Source organism: Lepisosteus platostomus, chromosome 22, assembly GCF_059453375.1.
Source record: "Lepisosteus platostomus isolate fLepPlt1 chromosome 22, fLepPlt1.hap1, whole genome shotgun sequence".
In the NCBI taxonomy this organism is placed as follows: Eukaryota; Metazoa; Chordata; class Actinopteri; order Semionotiformes; family Lepisosteidae; genus Lepisosteus; species Lepisosteus platostomus.
Genome location: NC_142632.1, coordinates 14,059,983 through 14,086,602, shown reverse-complemented (window position 1 = coordinate 14,086,602; position 26,620 = coordinate 14,059,983). Strand labels below are relative to the sequence as shown.

At 41.3% G+C, this 26,620-nt stretch overlaps 3 protein-coding genes across 12 annotated transcripts in view; 1 reads left to right on the top strand and 2 right to left on the bottom strand.

Annotated features, from left to right (window-relative positions):
• The window catches only part of specc1 (sperm antigen with calponin homology and coiled-coil domains 1), an 86,736-nt gene extending 70,943 nt beyond the window's left edge, over nucleotides 1-15,793 (bottom strand). The window contains exons 1-4 of one of the 8 annotated variants that reach the window (XM_088616035.1): nucleotides 15,725-15,790; nucleotides 14,396-14,465; nucleotides 10,188-10,415; nucleotides 9,178-9,267 (exon numbers count right to left, since the gene is read on the bottom strand). Coding sequence is in view for 2 of the 8 variants with exons in the window: in XM_088616033.1 (XP_088472159.1) it covers nucleotides 1,538-1,609 (72 nt within the window). In the remaining 6 variants the exon portion in view is untranslated. Of the gene's footprint in view, nucleotides 1-1,537; nucleotides 1,797-7,097; nucleotides 7,230-9,177; nucleotides 9,268-10,187; nucleotides 10,416-14,395; nucleotides 14,466-15,724 lie in introns of those variants that run through there. The other 7 variants (XM_088616037.1, XM_088616036.1, XM_088616034.1 and 4 more) reach the window with 7 other exon arrangements.
• Nucleotides 15,794-16,884: 1,091 nt separating this feature from the next.
• timm22 (translocase of inner mitochondrial membrane 22 homolog (yeast)) lies at nucleotides 16,885-20,360 on the top strand. The gene is made up of 4 exons (XM_088616414.1): nucleotides 16,885-17,173; nucleotides 18,346-18,542; nucleotides 18,937-19,009; nucleotides 19,956-20,360. Exons 1-4 carry the CDS (start codon nucleotides 16,915-16,917, stop codon nucleotides 20,030-20,032), a joined length of 606 nt encoding a protein of 201 aa, XP_088472540.1. The 5' UTR covers nucleotides 16,885-16,914; the 3' UTR covers nucleotides 20,033-20,360.
• A 334-nt stretch (nucleotides 20,361-20,694) lies between these two features.
• abr (ABR activator of RhoGEF and GTPase) overlaps nucleotides 20,695-26,620 on the bottom strand; it is a 156,416-nt gene continuing 150,490 nt past the window's right edge. For all 3 annotated transcript variants that reach the window (XM_088616395.1, XM_088616397.1, XM_088616398.1), the window contains exons 22-23: nucleotides 23,927-24,074; nucleotides 20,695-22,658 (exon numbers count right to left, since the gene is read on the bottom strand). In XM_088616395.1, the coding sequence (XP_088472521.1) occupies nucleotides 22,569-22,658; nucleotides 23,927-24,074 (238 nt within the window). In that variant the 3' untranslated portion in view covers nucleotides 20,695-22,568. The remainder of the gene's footprint in view (nucleotides 22,659-23,926; nucleotides 24,075-26,620) is intronic.

Genomic DNA, 26,620 nt, shown 5'->3' with positions numbered 1-26,620 from the left:
GCAGAGAATGTTGCAAATAGCCAAATTCAAATAGAACCACGTCCACCCCGATACTGCTGCACGATGAACTTCAGCATATAGAATGTATGGTTAAAAGACAAATGTAACCCTCCCTTATATGATAAATAAAGTGCTAATGCGTTGGCTTTGAGTTAAGCTAAATAACATTTATCAACTAAAACCAACTACGATGATCACAACAACCTTGTAGTAATCAGCTAAAATAAACACACATCCCTCCACTGTATGAGCCTGCACTTTCTCTCGGCCTCTGTGATCATCACACCCCACTGTAGTGAAATGGACTGTTCTCCCCCATGAATAACAGGGTCTGAAGTAGGGCACAAGTGAAACTCTGCATATGCCAATCAAGCATATAAAGCCCCATGCAGGCCTAGGAGTACTAGAAAACAAATGATACAGTTAATGACACAATTGCTGCATTGGCTTTAAAATTACAAACATATGAACAATTTTAAAATTCGGAACAATACACCTCCCATGAGCATGAATGTTAGTAAATGTTAGGAAAAATGCATATGGAGGTCAAATACTAGATGGTATAATAATGTGAATGTTTTCAGCATGCCAGTGAAGCATAGTAATAATATTCCAGTGTTGGTCTGATGCGCATAATAAAAGCCTAGCAGAGGTGCTCTGATGGAGCTGCAAGAGTGATTATTCCAGTTCTATTTACTGAAGACGTGATTCACTATTTGCTTCATTAGAAGACTTGTAATGAGGAACACTTGTTTTAAAAAGTGCAGACCTACAGGTACATATTACAAGTACAAGTACAAATTACTGAATGCAGAAGAACAGGTGCACATCAGTATTTCACTCAGCAACCATTATGGATAGTCATTTAACAGAACCAAATGAACTCACTGACATACCAAAAGAAATATGAGTTTAATTGTCTTTGGCAAACATTAATAAAAGGATCCATGATTTGCTTAATCAAAAGGCTAGAACTACTGTACAGCTATGACCCACATACACAAATTAGGCTTTTGTCTTGCTATTAAGCATACTGAAATGCTGTGTTAAACCTATCAAAGCAGCAAAAAGTTCACAAAACTAGTTAAATTTAAAGATAATTGCAAATTGTAAAAACGGGCTTAAAATAAAAAAGATACTAGGACTATCATCTGAAAGATTTTTGTTCATGCTAAACTTTTTATTTGAATCCTACATACAATACTTCTGAATAAAACACAAAATAATTAAGCCTTTGATTCTAGATACCTTGAATTATCCACTGGGGAAAGCCAGTACAGACTTCCTATCTCAGGTAAAGATTGTAACCTTGGTTATTACAAGTCCTCAATACAAGTTCATAAATGTATTTCAAATCATCAGCTTTAGCCAGTTGTTTTTTTAAAAAGTCACAAATGTTCATAGTTCAATCTGCACTTTTATAATATCTCCCACACATTAAATATGAACCCTAAACAAAATGTCCACGTGGCTATTTTAAAGCAACGTGGAGCGGATGCACCATGCAAAATAAGAAATTAAAGTAGAGGATACTCACAGTAAATAACGGGCTCCAGGAGCTCAGAGGTTTGTATGAAGTGCCACTGCCTGTGACTAACTCTGTCTGCATCTGTAGCACAGACCAGTAAGCGTTTTCCAAAGAGGAAAACCACAGAGCACTGAGGCACACAGAGCTGCTGTTTCTGCAATGATTAAGATACGGAAGCAGGCTGCAACTCTCATGTCAAAAGCTCAAAATAAATGGAGAACTACTTTCGATTTGCTGTAGACCCAACAGCAAAAAGAGGAGAACCCAACTGAAGAAAAATAAAAAGGCAGGGTGAATTGTTTGAGCTGCATTCTCTCACCATTATTTGACTTCAACAGAGCTATTACAGTACATGTGGTTTTCAAAGTGCTTTCAAACTGTAACCCTTGCTTGTCTAAACCTAGTTTCACATTGCGTAGCTAAAGTCACATGGATTAACATCTGTAGTGAAGAGACTAATCTCAGACAAAGATTCCTCTGGCTTGGTTTTCTTCATCAACAGACACGTTAGTGGCTTTTGAGCATGTCTTAAAAAAACATCTTTAAAAATAAAAACAGCTGATTTTACTGTGTACTCACACACACCATTTCAAGTCCTCATTGGCAAACAACACAGTTGTGTTCTTTAGAAAAACTCTTCATTTTAGCTAAATTAAGTGTTAGCATATACTGTATTATCTCTTTTAGGACTGCCATTAAAGAGATAAGAAGACTTCTAAGGGTAAGATAAGTTTAAGTCAGCAAACAAATACGTAAAAATAAATGTTAACTGGATTACTATTCAGACCCATGAACTCCATCTGATCTGATGGAAGCACCTTTGGCAGCCATTACAGCCAGAAGTCTTTTTATCAAGTCTACCAACTTTGGACATTGGCAAGGTACAGTTTTCTGCCAGTTCAGGGCAGACTGTTTCAGTGTGAAGATCACTTCTGGACACCAGTTTTCAAGATCTTGGACAGACTTGACAGGATGATGCTCTGTGTTGTTTACTGGATACAGCAATTTGCATTTAGACCAAAACATTCCAATTTTGTCTTGTCTGACCACACACAAATTTTGCCACATATTGCAGTATCGTTTAAAAGTTTCACGCCAACTCCACATGGGATTCTAGATGTTTGTTTTCAGTACCGCTTGCTTTGTGCCACTCTGCCACACAGGCCAGCTGTGACTCATGGACATTCGCTCCTGTCTCAGCCACTGCGCCCTGTAGCTGGCCTCACAGCGGCTTCTCCTTGATCTGCTGCTCAGTTGGGAGGCACTGCCTGAAATACAACACGCTTGTTTATTCTGCATAATGTCACACAATGGCCCAGGAGGATTATTACGATAACGGGTAATAAATATACATTTATTCTCTAGCATTATGCAGACGTTTGCATACTGTATTCTAAGACTTTTTAATCCCTCCCAGCCAGGTCACAATATCTTATAAAGCCAAGCTAAGCATAACCCTGTTCGATACTGTACATCTCCTGCCTGGTGAAGTTATAAACAGCTGGAAAGGGTTAACATCCCCAGGCCACCTGTTATAAGACATGTGAAACTCCACTGCAGTCTCCTGAAGCTCTGCACAACATCTTACTTCTCCAAATAAAATGTGGGCGGAAGCCAATGTTTCCTGTTCCTCACGCCAGCATTTCCACTCGGCCCTTCTTAGGAGCACAATAAAAAACAGGCCACATGGTTCTGGCTCGATCCATTATGAAAGATTAGACTAACACAGCCTTAAAAAGAGAAGATTAAAATAGTAGAATTACTATGTGAATTACTATGTGACTTTGTTAAGTCACATTTTGACCTTTAAGCAAAAAGCACGGCATAGTTAGACAATGATGTCACAGGTTGAAAGAGACAGTGTACTGGCTAGACTATGGGAAATGTATTTTAATGTTCGGCAATACACATATTTTCCTTTTCTCACTGAATTCTTCCACGTGACACGGATTTGATTTGTATCTTTTTGGTAATTCAACAGGAAACTACTGTATTTATTCAAAAAGGACTGAAAGCTATGAAATACTGTAGAGTGAGAGGAGGTTCGGGTCCTGTTTTTAAAGTGCGGGCATATTACAGTATTTAATGCTTTCAAAAGCCCAGTCTCTACGGGCAAACACTTAATGAAGAAAAATACCTCCACACTTTAGACAAGATACCCAAGATACCACAGATAGGATCAGAGCTACTGAAGTGAGTACGTGGAGGGATGAAACATCGTGATAAGGTTCTCTTGCCTCGTCAGTGCAATGACTCATTTGTGTTCAATTTCTGCTTTTGAAAATTTTAACTATTTAGTGGTTCTTGAAGTTACACATTTTGTATTTGTCACATTATCTAAGTTTATAGAAGCTTTGCCTTATCAACCTATACTTTGTAAAGTATTGCTTCAGGAAGTTACTGCTTGGTAAAAAAAAGGCCACAACAATAAAGCTGGCTATATTGCATTTCCTGAAGCAAAAAACTGAGGAAAATTCCAGTTTTCTCAATGACTCTCAAGAGCTATGACACAGTTCGCACAGAATAACAAAGTATACTCAAAGTGGGTGACAAAGTGACTGATACAGTGAGAAAGCCAACTGGTGTCCAAGCAACAAACAGCTTATAGAAAAAAGGGCAAAAACATACAGATGAAACTCTGAGGTTTAGAGCAGTACCCAGGAAGGCCCATCTGTATAAAAGGGATCAAGTCTGCTACTGTGTTTCAGGAGTTTCACAGCATGCTGCTCAGTGAAAGTTACATTGAGTGCTATAACTCAGTTTAAAATAAATGTAAACAACCCTTTGCAGTCAGTGCTATGCAAGAATAATAATTGTATTTTACAAAGAGTATTTTGAAAACCTACTGTTTATACAGTGCATGTGCTTATACTCTATATACTTATTGGCTTCTAAACTCTGCAGAAACCACCCCTGGAGTGGCTATGGTACTGTAGAAGTACTTCTTGCTCTTTTTTATGTTCTTTGTGCTTTGAAAAGCCCAGAATCGTATATGTTGTCCAAGTTAGAGGAAAAAGCCATGATTTGTGTTTAACACCTAATATAATATTCCTGTTTTTATTCTGCACTTTTATATGATATGAGCCATCAGTTTCCTTATACCAATAAATAAGTTCTTCAGGGTCCCCAACGTGGATGTTTCCAAAACTCTCACTTCTTGCTTTAGCTTTGCTGTGGTTTATATTTTTCTTACATGACAGCATTTCTTAAAAAAGTAAAAATGCTTCAGTAAAAAAAGAAAAATCTACAAGAGGAAAGCTGTGTATATGTGACAAGGTTCAGGTTCAGATTCATCAGCTATAAGCAACTGTACAGCATTGTTTTAAAAAATAAACCTTTTCCTTCTCCATCTTTCACTGCACAATACAGATCAAAAGCCCACTAATAATACTAAAGTATATCTCACACCCAGGCGGTTATTCCTGAAGTATTTTGGGAAAGGATGGCTTTTTGATATGATGTTTTTAAGCAATGAAGGAACCAAAATAAATTTTGTCCATACTAAATACCTGCCAGAGTTTCCAGACTGGCTCTGGTTCTGTCTTGAACAGAACTATGTTTGTATTATAAGGGACAGGAAAAAACGAACCTGTTAGTCAAAAGTGTTCAATAAATGGAAACACACAGGTGAAGGCATATTAGAATAGCAGTGCTTAATCACAATGTTATGGTAATCAAAGATACTGGTGTTGCTCTGATTATTATTGCTGCCTGTTTGCTACTGATTTAGTAGTGACTTGAAACACCAGTCTGGAGCAGTGAAGCAGGGATGAGAAAAGCAAGCAGAATACAGTACAAACAGGTACAGTATAACACTGCCAAAGCATGATGAGAAAATACTGTGACATTGCACTCAAGCACGCCTCCTATGTTACCTAGGTTATTAACCCAACTGCTATGAATTCTTCTTAAATAAACAGTGTTCTTAAATTCAATTTAAGATCTAAAGACAGGCTGATTTAACACTTTTTCCAATAAAGTCTATGTAAAAACCATTTATCTTGAATGACTGCAGTCTCTCCATGAAAAAATGAGTAATTTGAAAGATGAAAATTGGATGTTTTTAACAGCAACTTTCTTACTTCAGGCAAAAACAGCAACTGCCATTTTCTAATATCTAAGCAGCACTAATTAACAAAGGAAAAGAAGAGTTTTTTTTATTATACGAGTTTTTTCCACACTGTAACTCATTTAAGTTACCATCTGTGCTCTAAATTTACAACCAGAGGGAGACAAACATCTAAAAAAAATATAATACTTTGTTTCTAAAATACATGAGTCTAGCCAAGAAATGATGAAAATAATTAACATGAAGATACAAAATATTGCATTTGGCATGCTTTTTCAGAGACTCAGCAGATTTTAACCAAACTTAAAGCACAACAGCGATTAGGCAAATCTGGTTCATATGTGAAATAAAGCTCTACTGGACACCTTGCATTTTTCCTTATTTCATGTCCTCCCATTAACACAGAACAACATTTTCTAGCTCCACTGCTGCCTGCAACACACTGAAGTTCTTCCAACTTAAAATTTAGAAGACTCTTCTTGCATAACAAGAGAAAAGAGGAGGATAAATGTAGGGCTGCGATGATTAAATTAATTAGATCTGACCAAAGCTCACAACAGTGATGGCATAAAAACTGTCTGTACGTTCAGAAAAAAACTATTTGTAATAGATACAAAAGAAGGTTTGCAAACAGAAAGCCATTGGGCTATCTAGCTCAGTTGGTTTAGGCAGTTAAGTAACCCAAGATGCTATAGGACAACATGGCTGGATAACTTGTTCCACACACTTGTGTGGTTAAAGATGTGCCTCCTCTTGCGCCCCCCGAGACACAGACTAGGGATCAACGGGCCAACTAAGCAGCACTCACATAAATTGCCTGGGGTCCCATCATTTTTATTTTCTGCACAAAAGACGTACTGTAAATAAAATGAGAAAAAAGGATGCACTGTAGTGCTCAGTTGAATGATTGAAGCGGTTCAGTGTGTTTTTCAAATGGCCAAACAGTTCCATAGTTCCATAGCAACACACGGTTAAAAAACATTTAAATGCCACTTACAGTGACCAATATAAAGGTCCATCTTTTACATTTAACCAGTTATAGTGCAGACAAGCTATATAACAGCTTTCATATAGTTAAAACAGAGCAGGATAAAAACTTATCAGAACCCCCACCACCACCACCAATAAAAACACAAATATCTCCTGAAGACAATGCTTCACACTAGAGTGGAAAATTAAAAAATAAAAGCCAAAGTTAAAGTAAAGGATATTGCATTTATACAGTAGGTCAGCAAAAAAGCAAGTTATTTCCCTTTTCTGAAAATCAACAACGAGACAAAATGTTATTTCTTTCAAAAATCCAGTAAATTAATTTTGAAAAGCATAACCCCAGCAGAGGTCGGAGTAAAAGAAGAGCCCAAACACACTGGATATCAGACAGTAAGCTCCTTGCTAGTATTGCCCCATAAACAGGAGCTTGTCACACTCTAAGCTTTTGCTTACTGTATATCACCCCAACTGTAAAATTTGAGTTTTAGAAGAAGATACTGATGGACTTACTCTCCTCTGTCAGCACAGCTGTTCCACTGCACCAGCACTGTGTCTGTGCATCAGCTCTACATAGCTCACAGTTGCTAAGTCATGAAAGCACGATGATAAACTGAATCAGGAAGTGTGAAATTAAGCTCTCATTTAACTGCCTCCGTTTGGAAACCGAGCTGCAGCTCAAGAAACAAACTGGTTAGAGAATTCCTTCAGTATAGAGCCTGGATCTGAAAAGTCACAATGACCTTTCTACACTACAAACTGACAAGCTTCTGACTTTCTACAGTCAAGACTAAGACAAAAAAAGCAGTGGTATTGGGAGGTCTTCATAGCATTACAGAAAGAGACAAGCTTGTTCTGAGGAATCTGCCATGCACAGAATGAGAAAATGAGATGAAATGGTCAAAAACACCAGTTAAAACACCTTCTCTTTTCATGTCTTACCATACTGGTAGTCTAAATTCTTTAGGAATAACAAAACAGAGAGCAGTTCCTTCATTGGTAATTTAAATCCTTAAACTGAATTTTGGGTCTCAAATCTAGAAAACAGATATGGATATTGACAGAGTGCCTGTTAAAATCATACAATCCAATCCAGTTCGCAACCGTGATCCTGTCAGTGAAGCTAACCAGTTCTTATTGCCTCACAAATTCCAGCCTCTCTGGTTGTTTATTACAGCACAGAGTGACTCCAGGGTGCAAAAATATTTCCGTAGCTCTCACAAGAGAGATGAAACTTCATGATAGACAGAAAGCATTCCAGATAAGCAAGTATGAAAACAACAGCAGCAATACTAAATGTCTAAAACCCATGATATTGATTTTTCTACTGTCATCTGCATGGTTTTACTCGAAATATGTGCTCTCTTTTCTACTGTGTCCAGCTGGATGGAGTGGTCATGAGATCAGCAAGGCTGAGGTTTCCAAGGTGAGGGAAACAGAATGGCATGCCAATCCATTGCCAAGGAACTAGAGGAACAACATCGGAGCAGATTACTTTTATCTGTAGGTGACCAAATTCTGAGAAGGTTTTGAATTTGTACAGTATGTGTGGTTGAGACTGTTCCCTCTGAGCAACAGAAGATACTTGTACAGTACATGCACTTGCACTTAACCACCGCATGGCTTTAATACTGAGGTATGAGAAAAATAGGTCCAGTTCGGTCTCTGACAAACATCATCTCAGCCACGGACCCTGCTCAGGTTTTCACAAATGTTCTAATGTGCAGGTCTTTCTTTGCCTCTGCCTTCAGCAGTGGCTGAAATGCATTTATTTAATCAAAGCACATCTACTGGTACTACAACAGCAGGGAAAGTTTTATTCACGCCACTCTCTTTGACACACTGCACTCTCTTTGAATAGTGATGAGCAAATGGTAAAGGACAAACAGTAATTATTAAGGATGTTAAAGAAACAAACTGAAGCAACAGCTCAAAGCTGTGTGATGCTTCCTTCATTTTGGAGCAGCTGAGTATAATAAAAATGTGCTTAATCTTCAGGATATGACACCGCTTGCAGGGTGATGAATCCTTTTCATTTTTATCTTTTATCAGTAATTTCAAACACCCAAGAGAAAAACCTAAGTAGGAGCAAGTTTCAAGACAGAACAAAGTACTGCTAACAATCAGAAATCAATTTCTCAGATGAGACACAAGCAAACAGTGCAATTTATTGTTCAATCCCAAAGTACAAACCTGATGCTGAATGTTTGAAATAAAGACAATGGTTTAAATCTAATAAACTACTAAGAAAGCAAGTCATTTAATATAATTTTTAAAACCCGTTTTTCTGAAATATCACTTGGAGTGACCAGCTGCTTGTATAAATGGCAGCAGTATCCTTTTTTTAAGTAAACATGAAATTATTATCACAGGTCAGAATCTGAAAGGCCTTACCTGCCCCCTGGAAGTGTGCTACACAGAGGAATGACAGAAAGCCTCCATACATGCTTACACTGAAACCATTACCAAGCCAAACATTCTGATAAGATGCATGCCTGACATAAAAACAATGCTTTAATTGGTCATTTAGGGTAACATGCTCATTTGTTACCCTAAAAAAATATGCTTTTCTCCAGGCCCAAGATAAACTCACCCCAACTTCAAAACCCCCTTTTCTCCTAATTCATGTTCTTGTTGTGGTTTGTAGACTTTTCCAAAAGCAGAACACTGTGATGGGCGTCCACTGCAAAAAACAAAAATGGCATGATAACCTCCAGTGGATGTGCAGGTGGCTTTTTACTTGTCAACCACACAATGAGTGCTGCATCTGCCACACCCAAGCCAGACGTCTCACCGGAGAAAACAACCTGTCTGACCTGTACATTGAACGAACATGAAAGGGATGCAAAATGCCAAATATCAATTGAACATTTGAATTAAAAAGTCAAACAGTTCAGAACCCCTGAACATTACCTTTAGTTAACAGAAAAATAACACCCGCTCTGACTGCAATTAAGGAAAATTAAGTACTGTAATTGTAGCATGTAATGACCTAATGCTTTATTATCTAAATAAACAACTGTAACTACTAACAAAAGATTTAGTAAAACATAGTTATTCAGTTTATAATTTTTGGCTTAAGCAAACAACAGTACTGTAAGTTTTAGGTGGAACCAATTTTTTGTATTCAGTACTGTCTTCTTCACAGGGAAAAACTAATTTTTAAAGAGTGACTAATGAATCAGCTCATTTAAAAAGAAAAACAACTAGGTAAGCAAAAGATGCTGTGAAAGCTTTGATGTGATCTATGAGAGATTGAGAGATTACATTGTTTTATATATGTTATCAACACTTACTGTATTTTCAATACCTCACATACTGTACAGATTACACTGTACAGTATGTAACTGCAATGGTGTAAGATCTGAAATCTCTGCAAGCTTAGGACTGCTGCCAAACTGCGGGGGATCGACACTGAAACAGCCCCTGTCAACCATCAGGAGTGTAGGCAGACTGCAAGTGAAGTACACTCATTTAGACCTTGGTACCCACAAAGGCAGAACCCGCAATTCATGTCTGCCTTTCTAACACTCACTCCCATTGCACCCCATTGTCCTTAGGAAGTACAGAGACAATAAAAACTTCAAATGCCCAGCAACTTACCTCCTCTCTCGACATATATCTAAAGCCCCTCCTAGAGCGACAGGGTAGTCAAAAATTGAACAGGTAGACTGCCTACAAAGGAAGTTACCATGGAGACAGTGTCATGCCTCTCAGGTCCACAATGAATCCTCTTATCCAGCTGCCGAAGCTGCTGCCACCCCAGCCAAAACACCACAGAGCAGCAAGTCCCAGGAGTCGCCGCCCTTATCTCTCCAATTAGCGTTTCATCTGTGGCGAGGGAAATGTTGCTGAAGAAGTCTGCACACTGCTTTTGCAATTTCTCTAGGGTTTAGATGATCCGGAGTTTATTCTTTCCAAATCGTGAGGAAAGGAACATTAGCAATTTTAAGTCTATTATTAGCTAAAGCAGAAGGATCTGCAATGCTCACTCTGTAAAGTAAAGCACTACTGCAGTAGGTTACACTGCTACTAAAAATCAGTTTGGATGTGTCTATTTTCGTTTTTTTTTCAAAATGCTAAAATGACTAATTTCAAGATATGTTAGGAGAACTATCTATAGAGGGCTTTCATCCCTATATTACAGCCTCACGTGAGTCTCTTCTGATAATATTAGGGAGCACATACAGTACTCACATCAACCAGATTAAGACTGTTTCATGATTTGAATATGTTTCACTATAGCAAAATTGATCATGTCTTAAATGATTTGCTTTGAAAGACTTGCTCTCCCTATAGTAGCCAAAATGACTAATGATTAAGCTATCAGTGAGAGTTCTAACTGTACAAACTGTGCTGTGATGAGTGCACTGGACTGCATGTTTTCTGTATCTATTATACAGTTGGTCAATGAAAACATAACATCTATACTTACAGTAGCAAAATAAATTCATTCCACAGGTACTGATTCTATCTTGCGGCCCTTATACAGTACCTGTTTTACAGAACAGTAATGAATGCACTGTTACTCTCTCTCCAGTGCCCTTCCAAGCCCAGAGCTCATAGCGTCAGTGTGAAGTTGACTCCAAAGACCTCCTTCCTCAGCCCTGTTATTTCACTGTGTCTCAGCATCCAAGCTTCCCCACTGAGGCTGCCAAACTGACAACACGCAAGCAGGTGCTGGTGGATGTTCAGCAAACTCCTCAGGATCAGAAACAAACATGTCTACTACCCACTTGCATACTGTACATACTCCTATACCTCCCAACAAACAGGCAGACATCATTACAGTAATACATAATGCAAAGTACTTAGTTATTTTTCAGCAAAAAGCATATCCTGCCATTTCCTACATAGGATAAGGAAGAAGAAAAGTATTTAAGCTGAAATACCATTAAGCATGCGCGTACTGTCATATTACATACACTTCTGGGATTTGAAGAAGAATCCCAGGCATCCATGCCGATTGGCCTATGTGATCTACAATCATGAGTCTATGTTGAAATGTAAAGGACAGGTAGATATTTCCGATATCTGTTGATATTTGTTGTCTTTAACGCTCCCACCTCTCGATGTCTTCAAAAGCTGGACTTGTGCCTCCCTTTGAGGGAAATCTATTTATAGACATATATTCTTGCTGTATTTGGTTTTAAAATTAGCTGCGCAGCGGAAGGCGATGTGACTTGAAAGCAGATTGTGTAATCCGGCTCTCGGAAGATCGACTCTCCAGCCCTCCGAATCCCAACACAGTACATACAGTACATAAGTGCAGCTCCATGCTAAATCATTCTATTATCAATCAAGAAGCATTTTATTTCAATAATGCTAATGATAAGAAAATGTATCGATAATGATACAATCCAGCTTTTATGGATTACTAGACATTTAAATTCTGATAACTGCAAGTGAAATGCTCACTCAGCAATTTTGCCCCATCCCAGCAGAGAATGTGCTGCCTTAGTGTGCTATAAATCACAGTTTAGTTTTAATCCTTAACACGCGACAATGGGTATCCAATCTAAGGATGACTGTACTGAAGAATTTAGAATGTTGTTTTTTCAAAGCAAACTAATATTCCTCCACCTAAACTGCTTATGTAAGCAAAGGTGGGTTTCAATTACTTTTGTTTAACTGTGTGATTAATTACTCCCTAATTAATCAATTCATGCAGTAGATCCAAATACAGCCCACACATTCCAGCCCTAATATGCATGAATGATTCACAACGTAATTACTGGCACAGTATGTAATTTCGCTCAGAACGCATTAGGCAAAAACAAGGCCTAAATAAAAGTGCAAAGGTAGAATGGGTGAGGCTCAGCTCTCCTAGTTCCCGCCACGTGGCACACAGGTAATCTACACCTGTAGCACCACTGACTGAGCCTTGCCAGGTACAGTATATGACTCACAGACCCCACGGCTCGTCCTTTGACCAAAACCCCGAGATCTAAGAAACAAAGCTGACTTAATCAATGCTCTTGGTCTACAGCTTTTCACTGGGGAGACAAAAGGGAAAGTAGGAAGAGAAAGTGAAGTAAAACCCAGATTTTAGCCTGATTACCATTTCCATAATGGTACAATAGTTAAGTCAGAATAAGATTATTAGACTGGTATTTTTCACAATAAATCACATCAATATTATGATCTGGTAACTGATACTATTTGGCATTTTAGCTTAAGTAAATCTTTCAAATCCTATGCTTTACTGGCTGAATACATTTTAGGTAGCAAGCCAGTCCTCTAATCTGAGCCCATATAGCTTTAGTGTAGTTGGATTGCCTGCAGTGTTGACATAATAGTTTTCAAACCCCATTATGGCACAGAGTCCTGTATCTAGGACAGTTTGTTCCATACAGGGAATACAGGGAGCAATGCCAAGGTAAATGCTTGTAATTTCAATTTTTTGGGATGGAAAAGCCTGGGAAAACAGAGATTTGATTACCTACAAATTCTTTTCTCTTAACTAGGCAACAGAGGAATATCTGCAGTTTAAACCTTCAACAGAAATGCAAAGCAGGTCAAGAAATCAAATGGTCATTTTGCTGTACACGAGGATGAGAGTTACAGGGTTTTTAAAGTTACGACAGAAGTTGTTAACCTCTTTGTTTGACCAGACACACTGCATCAGTTAGATTTTGATACATCAGTGGAAAATTAAGGGCAGTATTTTTAGCCAAGCTAAATTTCTGGAAGATCAAGTGTTTTCTGTTTTTTATTCCAGCCTGAGAATTTGATGGAACGGTTACTCTAAATCTTTTCTTGGAGAAATTGGATTTTCCTATTTTTTTCAGATGGTTATGCAAAACATTTACTTCATTACAGATACCTTTAATAATAAAACACTAGACTGGTTATAATTGTTACAATAATAGAATAAATGAAATAATTAGACCAACTAAATAACAGAACAACTTTCTGCTTTGAAGTAGATTCTCATTATGAGTCTGATTTATACCACTTTCTAAACCCCTCTGTGCTACAATGAAACACTTAGGCATCTATTAAAGAAATGAGCAGCATTTATCAGGCTGCATGACCAAATACAAAACTGTAATGGGCCTAATGTAGAACAAATGCCAAGAATATCATGAAAAATAGCACCCGAAACCATTCAACACTGGTTTAAAACTCTAAGCATGAACATTAACTTACAACACAGACAATTTACCACCGAATGCCACTAAACTCTCGAGAGGAAGGAGTTATTTAAAGGACAATCTAAACATATAATCAAATTTTAAATATAACCACGCTAAGAAACACTTCCACATAAGTTAAAAACCAGGAATCTAAGGATAGTGAAACAATTGTGCTGTTTTTCTAATTGAAAATAACCCTTTTCTTAATGGAGTGTGCAGTCTCATTTTAAGCAGCCTGATCTACCTTTTCTTCTTCTGATATCCATCACAGGTCGCAGAGAGCCACATAGATGTGTGGTCTTCATTCTGCCTGAGCACTGCATAACACAGACTGAATCATAATTGACTTCATTGATCTGCTGAGTCTTCTGTCACTCAGGTGTTTGTATTTTCCATGAAATCTGCTGGGCTGTTTTTTTTACAGAACCAGGCGTGAGGATCACTGCTCTCTACAGTTCAAGGATGATGCCCAAGGTCTCAGTATAAATAATAAAAAAATCCATTAATCACATACTGTATATGTGCACTTCAGGTCCATGTTTCCTTCATGCAACACAAGAAAGTATAAAAACAGCCATCCACATGGCTGCAATCAGTACTTTTATGTCTCAGCTTTAACAGCTAACAATAGTTGTCAAATCTGAGGCCCAGAAAAAAAGAAACTTAACATACCTATGTTCAAGCATGCACTCCATGCTGTTACCTCATGATCCTTGAGTTTTCTTTATTTTCTCCGACTAACCTGTGAAATATTTAATGAAAAACATATCGTCAGTATTAAGCACCAAACTGGAAGCTGAACAGTATTTGTTCAGTCAAATAGGGACTAGTGCCTCACATCACCAGCTGACAAAAAAAGAAAATGACTGGAGACAAAAAGCAGTGTTTTCAGTGTTTAGTGACCTCAAAATCGAAATTAATCTTATACCCTTCACTGGAAGCGGCAGTTGTCTAAATTCTAATAGTGTAAGATTTCGGTGAAGGTTTTTAAGACGGGAAGCGGAGTTGTATGAATCTTCTCCCCGGTCCATCGGATGCGCACATTTACCGTCCAGCGTGTCCCCGTTTCCTCCAGTGGAGTCGGACCTTAACCCAGATGATATTCAGCTGGCAGTTAAAAACCGTCCCCGAGGGAGAGAGCACTATAAAGCTGCAGCCAAAAGCCGTTTCGGTAATGCAAATGAACTCGATTGACTGGGTCCGTTACACCTCACTTCATGAAACCGCGAGTAAGACTCGGGGCCGTGGTGCTGGTTACTGTGAAATTCCCCTGAGATGCACATGCAGTGGTTAACCTTCAGTGCCGAGCCTGGGGGTCTATCTCAGCTCCTGAAATAATCACCTACGCGCTGTTAAAACTCACAGGAGCGCTCAACAAGTCTGTCCCATCCCCCCCCCAAACTCCACCACGACAGCAGCTCACGACCAAAAAAAAAAAAACCCCAACAGGATTTCGCATTTGCAAGGAAGGGATACATCCTATTGAAACTGCCCCCCGCGCAATTTGCATGACCGAGCCCAACTCCCTTCGCTAATGAAACCCGGCGATGATCGGAGCGCTTCCACCCTGCTGTCCAAACAGACGAGCGACAAGGCTCCTCATCTCGCCGAGACAAGCGGGCGAATACTGCGGTATTTTACGACGTGAGACAAGGACTGTCACCCCAGGCATGAGCCGGACAGGGGTCCCCTCACCTGTCTCTGAATTGGCCAGCGGGGGGGTGGTGACAGTTACTGTGCCGTTGCGGTTTTAAGCGGCGCTCACATCTAACGATATCGGGACTCGGCAGCCGCGGACCGGAGGACAACTTCGATTCGAATCCAAACCGAAAAAGAAGCTTAAAAAAAAAAAACTAACACGAATCTCCCCTCCCACGTAGCAGTCCGTTTATAGTCAGGAAAAAAAAAAAGGATGTTTGTATTTTCATCCATGGGTTGTCGACCGCCGCACGGCAACGTTTTATATTTAAACGCGAAAGATAAAACACCTTGTCTTCTCACCTGTGTCTCTCCACGCAGCCGCCGCCGATACGATGCCGTTCTAACCGAACCGACGGTTTCGAATTTGTCCACCAGGGGGTGCGCGCGAAACTACTGCAGCGACCGCGGGGGGGGTTCCTGGGAAGTGTAGTTTTTCACTCCCTCCGCAGCTCGCGGCGGACTGCGCCGTTGGGAACTACTGTTCCCGAACTTCCGTGGGAGGGAGGTAGTGGCGCAAAATTTCGCAGTGCGATTGGTAGGCTCTTCTTGTTCTCTGGTAATTTTTCTGTTTGGAAAAGCTATTAAATGGAAGGGGGGGGGGGGGAAACCGAAATTGGATTGCTATTTTTATGTAAGGTGAAGATGAGATAATGATCAGGGAGGTTGATTGGTCATTAGACTACGAGCACAACACGGTGTATGTATTTTACAAAGGCTTTACGTTCAATAAAGGATTTAAAAAAAAAACTAAATTGTTTTTGCAATCTGTGCTATGATCCGGTTCGGAAAGTGCGTTCATTGACTTGAAAGGCTGCGGAACGTCAAAGTTATTTCTCTTGAAAACGCAATCAAGGAGTGAGCTGTGATCTCCCAATAAAACACCAAACGTGACGGTGGTGTATTAATGTGCGTGCCCGCATAACTGTGAAGACAATGGTATAAAACACGGCACCAACTGCATTCAGTTGTTCTTTTAAACTATCTTAATAAACGTGTCGTTGCTGATGTTTCGGGGGTGTCTGTTCAAGTAGATTTTGCTTTCCCAGTATCCGTATGATGGTAACATCTGTTTCTCTTGCAGCTGTATATCACGGTAGATTTTTCTTTTTTTAAATGGCAATACTGCACTTGACCGACAGTCATGGGGCAAACGACAGCGAACGTGTCCGGGGTGATAATAGCGAAGCTGTCACATCACAGCCACACCGAGCTCTGCAGCACAAGGTTACCGCACACCTCCTCCCCCTGCGGTACCTCCGTGTCGAATCTGCGCAAGTAGTTCTCTCTATGCCAATGAACACCTTTAAATGTATCCAGTTTTTACTGCCTTGTTTTAGATCTTCATATACGAGCTGTATTATCAAGGTTTATTTTTATATGTGTGTTTACGGGGGGTATATCCACATACTACACATCGCCATTGATGTTGGCGAACATTCGAATTTAGTATTTCAAAACTAAACGTTAGATTTACTTACACTGAATCCGTCATGGCGGCGCCCAGCGAGAGCAGCGGCTCCGTTTCGGGGAGTCCAGGGTCTGCCCCAATGGCGGGGGCCGGGCCGGAGGGCGCCCCGCTTCAGTACAGCTTGATCCTGGAGCACTTGGTGGGGGAGAAGAGGCGAGCCAGGGAGCTGAATTCGTCGATTATGGGGGGGCTTCCGAGCCCGCAAAAAAGCGAGGAGCAGAAGCTGATCGAGCGGGGAATGGAGAGCTGTGCGTTCAAGGCAGCGCTGGCGTGCGTCGGAGGTATAGTTCATTGATAAATCAAAGCTGTTCTTCACGTCTTGTGTTGAATAGAGTTTGTGTCCCTTATAACAGGTTTAGAGCCCCATCCGCCTTTCCTTTCTCCCCAGTAATACCCTTGATCCCGCTTTGCGGTTGTATTAAATTGTTAACAGTTTAGGACAGTGACGCCTGTGATTTAATGTTAAGGAATGATGGCAATGAAAGCATTAAAGTACAACATAGGCCAACTACATTGAGAATCCCTATGAGTTTTACGAGGATTATCATCCCAACCAAAGTGAAATATTTGTAGTGAACAGCAGATGGATTTAACTATTGTTGTAGGTGAACGTGTGTAATGTAGGGTATTTCGGGGAAGACGACAGTTCAATGCAAAATATCTTTCCATGTTGTTGCCCACATGACCAGTCGGGAAACTATTGTGCAAATCATACTGATTTTCTTGGTAATTTTTCTAAAGAAAATGTGGGAAGTACTTATATTTACTGCTGTACATGTTTTGCATGTACACAAGTATTTCATGAGCAGCCTGGAGTGAAATGATGATAAGATTCGTCATGTAATAAAGAACAGGTTCATTCCTGGACTGTAAGAAAGGTGCATATAAAGGTTCTGAATCTCTGAACAAACTCGCCAGGGGAGACGAACTCAAAATAAGTCAGACACATTCTTCAGTATGACTAATGATAGAGGAGAGATGACAGTAGGCTACTCTATGGCCAATGGGATTCAGGTGTCTGGTAGGAGCAGTCTCACCGTTCTGTTGATGCAGAATTCCCTGGGACCCTTCAAGAAGCTACCAGATAATTCAGTTTCGCAACCCAGATGGGCTGTACTGCCTTCTCTCTCATTTGTAACCTCTCTCATTTTTTCCTGCTTCATTACTTCCTTCATTATACCAGAAGGGAAATTGGCATTGCGGACACGGACCCATTAACGGATAAGAAACCTACGTGCCCAAGATTAGAAAAAGAACTACGCAGCTTTTCGGAATCCTCACAGTTTTGAAACACCAATAGAATAATTGGCTCTTTGGTGTGTGTGATAGATGCATAAGATTCAAGCATTATGGAAAAAATTGTTAATATAACAATCGGGCGTCGATACGAAGCAGGTTCATAGCCCTGGGAGGAATAAGTGTTCTATGCAGGCTGGTCTTTTTGTCTGGCTAGGATTTGTTCTGGGAGGAGCCTTTGGAGTTTTCACGGCAGGAATCGACACCAATGTTGGGTTTGACCCCAAGGATCCCTTGAGGACGCCGACAGCAAGGGAGGTGCTGAGGGACATGGGGCAGAGAGGCATGTCCTACGCCAAGAACTTTGCCATCGTGGGGGCGATGTTCTCCTGCACCGAGTGCTTAATAGAATCGGTAGGTATCGCTTCCCAGCTTCAGTTTGACAATCCATCCTCTGTGCAGCCCCAGATTTAAACTACACGGTTTCTTCCGTATTCTTACCATTTTAAAAACTTTTCTGCATAGCAATTTCCATGTGTACAACATTGAGCAAATGTGCCGATGTGACCTCAGTAAATACAGCTCCCAGTACGAGGAGGATGTGGAGAAGGGAGTGATTGGGAGTAGAGGGGTTTAAGGATGGGAAAGCCTGCGTTTGATAACTGTTAATCCTGTATCACTGGCTTGAGCAGTTTAACTGAGAACAGTGTCGTAGCTCCCTCTTGTGGTTAATCAACTGAATTGTTTTGTTACATGAGCTGTATGGTGTTTTCCAGCCTGAGGTTCTTGTATTGGTTTTCCTTTTCAGCACAGAGGGAAGTCAGACTGGAAGAATGCTGTTCTCAGCGGCTGTGTGACTGGAGGGGCGATTGGCTTCAGAGGTTAGCTCACTTTCAAAATGACCAGATGGGGCTCAGCATGTAAAGGCGCTAGTTGGAAGCACAGGTTAAGCTGATCCCGACTTTGTGTCAGAGCCAGACAGGAGTTTAGACGTTAGTCTTGTCAGCAGCCTACTGTGAGAGATTCCTAAGGTAGTGTTGCACGTTACAATGGCTGCTGTCAGGAGTAGGGTTGGATCAATTGGTCAGGGCTTGCTTGGCTCCTAGTGCAGTAGGGGCTCCTGTAACTTCCTAGCTATCTGCAGGCTTACAGTGACATTAGTGAGGGATGCACCTCATTTACAATTAGTGCTGAATGTCCTGTTCTCCACGTCTGCTAATGTGTCAGTGACTCAATGGGAGATCAGGATGGAGGTGCCTGTCTTTATCTCTTTATTACCCCCATGTGAGTATAGGGGCGGTAGCTGTGTCACACAGACTCCACACTCCCAAGACACAACTGGCAATTCCAAATTGCTAATGGTCGGTCATAAAAAAATAATTTGCAATTTCCCATTACATATATTATAGTATGTTGAGAACAGAAAGCCAAGCGAAAGCAAAAATTAATAATGGTGGATTTCCTGACCACAAAATAGCTTTGGTATAGCTTTGACAGCTGAAGAACAAATGTAGTTGACAAGGGAGTGAAAATTCAAAGAGAAAGGTGTGATAACAGGAAATCTGAGATCACACATGAAAAGCTGACAGTGTGCCACCTCTGACAAACGGCTTGTCAAAATAGTGCAGATTTTTAGACTATCGCGCGCATTTCTTTTCTCTCCCGCTGAAGGATTGAGGCACGTGTTCCGAGCACGGTACATTTTTTGTTAACTACTGCAGTGGCAAAAATGAAAATTGCTTTAGAGATTATTAAGAGCAAAGATTTGTTTTTTTAAAGCTCGGTGACAGGTACTGAACTTCTTTCTTCGTTTCCTCCCGCAAACAGCTGGGCTCAAGGCCGGACTGCTGGGATGTGGTGGTTTTGCTGCCTTTTCAGCAGCAATCGAGTATTACCTGCGCTGAGGTCCAGGGCTTCGGACAGAAGGACTTTTTGTTACCAGTTGCTTTCCAGTAGAGCTGGCCAGGCTATCCTTGGAGCACAAGAGAAGCATCAGAGGGAGTGGCCTGTATTCCTGCTGAGGACCAGCAGTTCTCTGTGTTCGCTATGAGTTCTGGACTGTTAATACTCCACATCTTTTCAATACGGAGCAATTCCTATAAGTTATAAAAAAAACATGAGAGGAACGTTTGGTTGAGCCTAGTTAATTTTGTTGTAGGAAAATAAATATATGTGCAATTTGTAAGTAATCAATAAATAGACTTTAGAGATAAGTCTTTACACCTGTAAGAACTGGTCATGTCATTTTCTGAATTATAATATGTTCTGCACTGTCCTGTCAAAGTAGCGTTTGAAAAGATGCCCGTCTATAACACATTACTTACACCTTTTTCATAGACTCGCAAAAAACAGGAATGTAAAACACACAATCTGAAGCACGATGTGGTCTATTATTACACACCGGATGTACAAAAAGTTAAAACAATGTTAAGTAACAACAGAAGAAGCTTCTATCATGGTTCCTCCCTGGAGTTGTACCTTGTAATGATTATGTGGTACAGTGAAAAGATACAAAAAACAATATACTTCAGCTTCCCCAGTCCAAGAATGTCACAGAATTACACTGTTTGGTACAGTTTTATTTATTTTTCTAAAAAAAAAGTTCACATCGACATTTACCCTTACTGTAAATATGTACTCATTTTTTTTCCCCATGGATGTAAAATACACGGTTTTGATTTCTTTTTATCTTATATTAAAAATATCAAATAGTACTCATCTAACAGTGCTTACCTTAAGATATGTTGTAGGCTTGATAACAGTACAGTTGAACTTGCAGGGTTTCATTGATGACAATGCAGGAAGCCTGCAGCCTGACTGATAAGCTGAACATGCAGTGAGGGCAAGTTATACCAGGGTGTCCCAGCCCTGGGGCTGGGGACTACACACCTGCTGGTTTCTGTCCCACCTGAGCATCTGAGCCCTTAAGTGACATGACGCCTTTAAACTCAACTCATTTTTCAGTTTCTAAACTTGTAAGTGGTTGCCTTCTAACAAATGTGTTTCTTCAATCTCCAGTCATTAAGTAGAAAAAAAAAACTTGCCCAGATTCTAACTAAACCAATAGTTGATTCCATTAAGGTTTAAAAGGATGAATTTAAGAGCTCAGATGCAGTGAAAACCAGCAAGTTTGTGGGTCACCAGGACTAGGATTGGGGATCCCAGTAATACACTAACCCTCCTATAGTAACACTAGAATGCTGTGGTACACTGGTGTACAATGGAAATGACCTAAAAGAAGGAATTATTTTCATTCTTTGTACAATATTTTTATTTTTATGACATCTCCATTTCTTATGTCAATTTCGTAAAGAAGGAATCAATTGTCAAAAGGATTTTCACACAATTATTCATATTACAGTACATTTCAGCCAACAACTGATGTAAATGAGAAATTTAACATAAAAAAACATCAATATCCTTAAGATGAACCTCAAAACAACGAACAGACTCATACTAAAAGGAAAAAAAAAAGTTTTTGTAAATTATTTCTATATATGTACTGGGTTGTACAGGCACACTTAATATTTTTAATAAATAGGGCAAATTCAGCTTTTACTCACACTATGGAGGGCTGTGGCACATGAATGAGACACTTCTGAGGTGCCCTGAAACAGAAACTGTGACGGTGTAAAATCACGTCACCCTCGTCCTCTTGCGGACACAGTCAAAAGCTCGCAGCCCTCCTCAATCACATGCACAAAGCAAAAAATAAACCATTGAACAAATATTTATAAAATATGTAAATGCCATTTCTGGAATGCCTCTGAAGTGAACTCGGCAACAGAACGTTCTTGAAGCACTATCGATATCTCCGTGTTCCTAACAATCACAAAGTACCATGATCGCTCCTCACCAGAGCTGTGACCAACGCCTGGTGCAGATTCTTTCTCAGTTTTACGTGTGATGGCATTGCCACAGAAGAAAACAAGTCCTCGTCGTCGTTTCCATGTGCCTCGATGCTCCAGCGGTTCGGTGGCCTGACCACAGCTCAGTGCTGGGGACTCAAACCCCTCCCCGCTTTAAAACTGACCGTGGACGTGGGACGGAGAGCGGACAGCAAGCCGTCAGCAGCCAAGGCCGAAAAGAGCAACTGAAATCTCGGCGCAAGTTCCCTGACCTGCTCTTCGAGGGGGGTGGGGGGGGGGGGGGAGGTGGAGGGGACACCCCCAAACGAGGAGGAACAGACGCAAAAGTGATCATCTGCCAGGCGGGGAAGTGGACCGTCCCCTGCTATCGGGTCAGGAAATGGGACAGGGAACAGTCCTTTTGAAATACAAAACACACAAGACGAATGAAATGCAGAGGGAGCGCAGTGCTGGTTCCTCTGGACGTCGTCTTCCCTCTTCTCTCACTGGACCGGGACACAAGAGGATGGGTGGGTGGCGTGGACGCGCCTCTGCGAGCCGGAGGCCAGGGGGCGCTCTGGCTCTTCCCAGTCTACACGTCGGTGGAGAAGTACAGCGTATTGCGCTTCAGCTCGGAGATGGAAATGGGAGGGTGCTGAAGGTAGTACAGGAGGACTTGGACCTGCGTCGGGGAGAGGAAACCAAGATCAGAGAAGCTACAAACTCGAGGAAGCTGTTCGGCCAACCAGGCTTGTTGGGTTGTCGGGAAGCGAGTGATCCGAGGGTGGGCAGGCTTGTTACATACACCCACAACCTTTTGTGTAAAGAAATGTCCTCTGTTCTCAGGTCTAAATGCAATATCCACTGAGACAACATCGACAATGTGAAGACCACAGATCCTGAGGCACATAATACAGCATTCAGAACAACACGTGCCTGGTTAGGAATTCTCATTGTCCGGCAACCAAGTTTCAAAACGTTATGAGCTAAAGATGAATATTTAATTGAAAACGTTTTGGATTCAACACCCCTTGACAGTGACCTGACGGTTCCCGATTCCTTAATGTCTTTTTTTCCCCCACTGAACTTCCAATTGGCAATGTAAAGTTGGCAAAGACAATTTATTTTTGACGACAAGCACTGCGGAAATCTCATAAAATCAGTGCACACCATCTGGAGGTCTCACTTAAAATAATTCAGGAACAACACTGGTGTGTATATTGAAAAGATACTTGTAGAGAACTGATCCCCCTGCTCAGTCCTCAATGTCACACATCGGCCCCTCGCCCACCACTGACACAATCTGAGGTACAGAATCCATGTGTTTAGATCTTCTGCTGAGTTCTACAGTGACAGTGTGTGGAGGCCTAGGAAGGACATGGTGTTGTGTAGTGCCAGGCCGCTAGACAAGGCTAGCTGGGTCCTTTTCCCACGACTCACGAGAGCTTCTGACATAAGCAGAGGGCAAGCGGTGACACAAGCCAACGGTGGAAAAAATTCATTCATGTGAAAGTGGTTGCCGACTTAACTGAACAGTGCGCAACCATAACACGAGACAGGAAATCCAATGTTTTTTTTTTTTATCATGAGGCACTTGCGGTTGGATTTGAAGGCCATGCAAATTTAAGAACAGACAGTATGTCTATAGAAGCGTTATTTACGAAATGGTTGATACAGTGGCGTGTCCCGACTCGGCTGCCAGCTGTGGTGCTGGAGCTCATCGCTCTGTCAGGTTTGCAAGGCTGAAGTACTGTGCTGCCAGGACACAGCTGTAAGCCAACGAGACTGATGTACTTCAACTTGGTGTCGGATCAGAACATGAACAAGAGCCTCCATTGACAGGGTCTGAATGGAGAGTAAAAAATAAGCAGACACCATCGCCAGTACCTAGAATAAACGTGTCCCCCTTAACGTCCCCCTTTCCACTTTCACAGTCAGACCCAGTCCTACCTGCGCCATAACATCATGGGACCAGATATCCGAGGCCAGGTTGATGTGTCCCTTGGTCTCTACTTCTGAGGGCCTCAGCAGTGTGGGGCCAAAGACAGTGGCGAGGTTATGAAGGGACATTTTATTGATGGGTTCCTTTTCGGCGACTCTGTGGAGATAAAGAGCCGGTGTTACGCATCTCTCCGACACTAGTCTTGTGCTGAAAACACAGCAGGTGCACTTTCTCATCTCTCCAGACTCACTTCAGACTAAATGATGTCTTTGCTCTTGATTAGTTTTCTCTTAGCTCCAAAGCAACGAGTTCATAACGAGTTCTCAAAGGCATAAATCTTACAACCTTCCTATGTAAAGCAGTACTGGAGTATTTGCCAAGGGCTTGTAACCTGCAATAACACCTGTGACTCTTAATTAGACAACCATAATATTATCAGAGGATGTATACTGCCTTCAGAAACTGTTCTTGCTCTTTTCTTTCGTCAGATTCACCAGGCTTGGAGAGACAAGCTGGCTCACAGGTGGCGCAGCCACTCTGGGCTCTCTGTGCACGTGTGTGTCAACACAGCAAAGGCATCTTTGTCAAACGTGATCTTTGTCACACAGGCTCACGAGGTGCCATTTGTTCAGTACAAAGACAAACAGCGAGCAGGCTTTGCAGGGACAGAGTCAAGGGAACCTACATAAAAACAGAGGCACATCTGCTATACCCTCATTAAAAAAAAAAACCCTGTTGATGGACTGTTGCTTAGTCCACGCAAGGACTGAATGAAAAAAATGTTTGCACCATGATTGACTTTTGATCACGTGAGTAAATTCTGGAATGTAAAAGCTCATCACTCCTTGGCAAACCAGGTAGTTCACTTCCGTATTCAGTACCCAGGCCTAACACCGGCTGCATTAGGAATTTTAAGTGAACTGAGACTGCAAACTGAACAGGGCCTAGACAACCGTCTGTGCGTAGTCCAATGAAAACTTCTCATTCTCATTCCAAACTGCTAAACAATAAAAAGTACATTATCAAACAATTAATACAACTAAGTACACAAAACCTTTAACCAGAATACTCATCACACAGCCTACAACACCATGTGCATCCAATAACTGCTCATAAAAGGGCCTGCTCTGGTTTGAAAAAAACAGATAAACCACACGCTATGTGTAAATCACCACAATTAATGATTGTTAAAATTGCCCCACATTGTCATTCCCCACATACAAAGCAGTTTGCAAAGATCTGTACCTCTGCCCTTTCATGTTTTGCACTGTATTGTGAAGAGGAGTGCAGTTTTGTGCAAGGAATTGTGGAGTTACCATAGTTGCCAGCCATTTTAGCATGTGCACAACTGCTGATAAGAGTTGAGGAGATTATTTCTGATGTATATGGAGTTTGATCCTGCCACAAAAGAAATCACTGTTCTGAAGACACATCTGTTAACTGTGACATAAGACATAAGAAACAAAACAATTGATGATGAGCTATCATCAATTGTCTTCCCTTATATGTTGGAAATATATTTTGAATTCGTGCAACCAGCTATTGCAGGAAACCTCTGAACGCCCCTGATCCCATGTGGCGTGTTGATCTGTGTCACAGGTGCATTTTTTAGTACTTGATTGGTCAGCTGCGTTCGTGGCCACAAGCTTTCACATTTTTCAACAGCAAAGCACCGTGCAGTTCTGCTTCACGGATTCCACTGTTTGTGCTGCTCTCTGCTGATGTAGATTCCCCCTGGTAGACCCCAGCCTCTTCGAAAATGATTTGCTCGCTTGGCCTGAGGAAACTGCCTTCGCTGCAGACTGACCCATCGAAAGACTCGCGCGTTGATGTCAGGGCAGCTGCTCCTGCATTCGCACCATGTGTCATAACCTGCTGGCACAAAGGCTTGATTCCACCACTCTCCCCCCTCTGAGGAAAAGCTAAGTATCAACAGATGTGAAAAAGAGCAGAGGAAAGCAGGGTCCAACAGGCCTGACACATGTTTGAGAGCGCCTTTTTATTTTTATAAAGGCATCTCCACCCATGACACCTCTCTGATCTCCCTCTCCGCAGCTTCTTGAAATCAGCGGCCAAGGGCTCTCCCGTCAGCCAGGCCCACTCCTGCAGACATGACTTCATGCCCTGTGGAAGCTGCACATGTTCAGCCCAGTTAATAAAACTTGTCATCTCCAGCGGGGCGCCAACCACTCACCACGCACACGAGCAAAGTCACAAGTCACCCCGGCTCATGTGAGGTGAGGAAGGAAAATGCTAGCTGCACGTCATCGCCGCTGTTCAAGTGACTTCAGGCTTCTTTTTTCTGTTCTGAAAAAACCGGCCGTTTTCAATGAAAGTATCCCTTGTCCTCCTCTGCAGTATTTTCTCTTCTGTCGTTCTTGGGTTCACCAGGAGGTGGTGCCATCCTGCTCACAGTTCACACTGGTCAAATACAGAGCCTGGGTATCAAGGCTCTTCTCAGATCTGGTTGAACCTAACATGATCAGGACCAGGATGTTTCTATCCCTGCTTGTTGCGCCTTTAAGAGGTGTTGAAAACAGGTGTTAATATTTCCACTGTTTAGAAAAAACGTTTGAACACTGGCCAGTCCTCTGAGGAAGCTTTTTAGTATTTTTTTCCCTTCTTTCAGTTTTTTTTTTTACAGTTTATAAGGATTTACACGGCTGGCAACCATATGCTTCAAACAAACCACAGGCCCGATG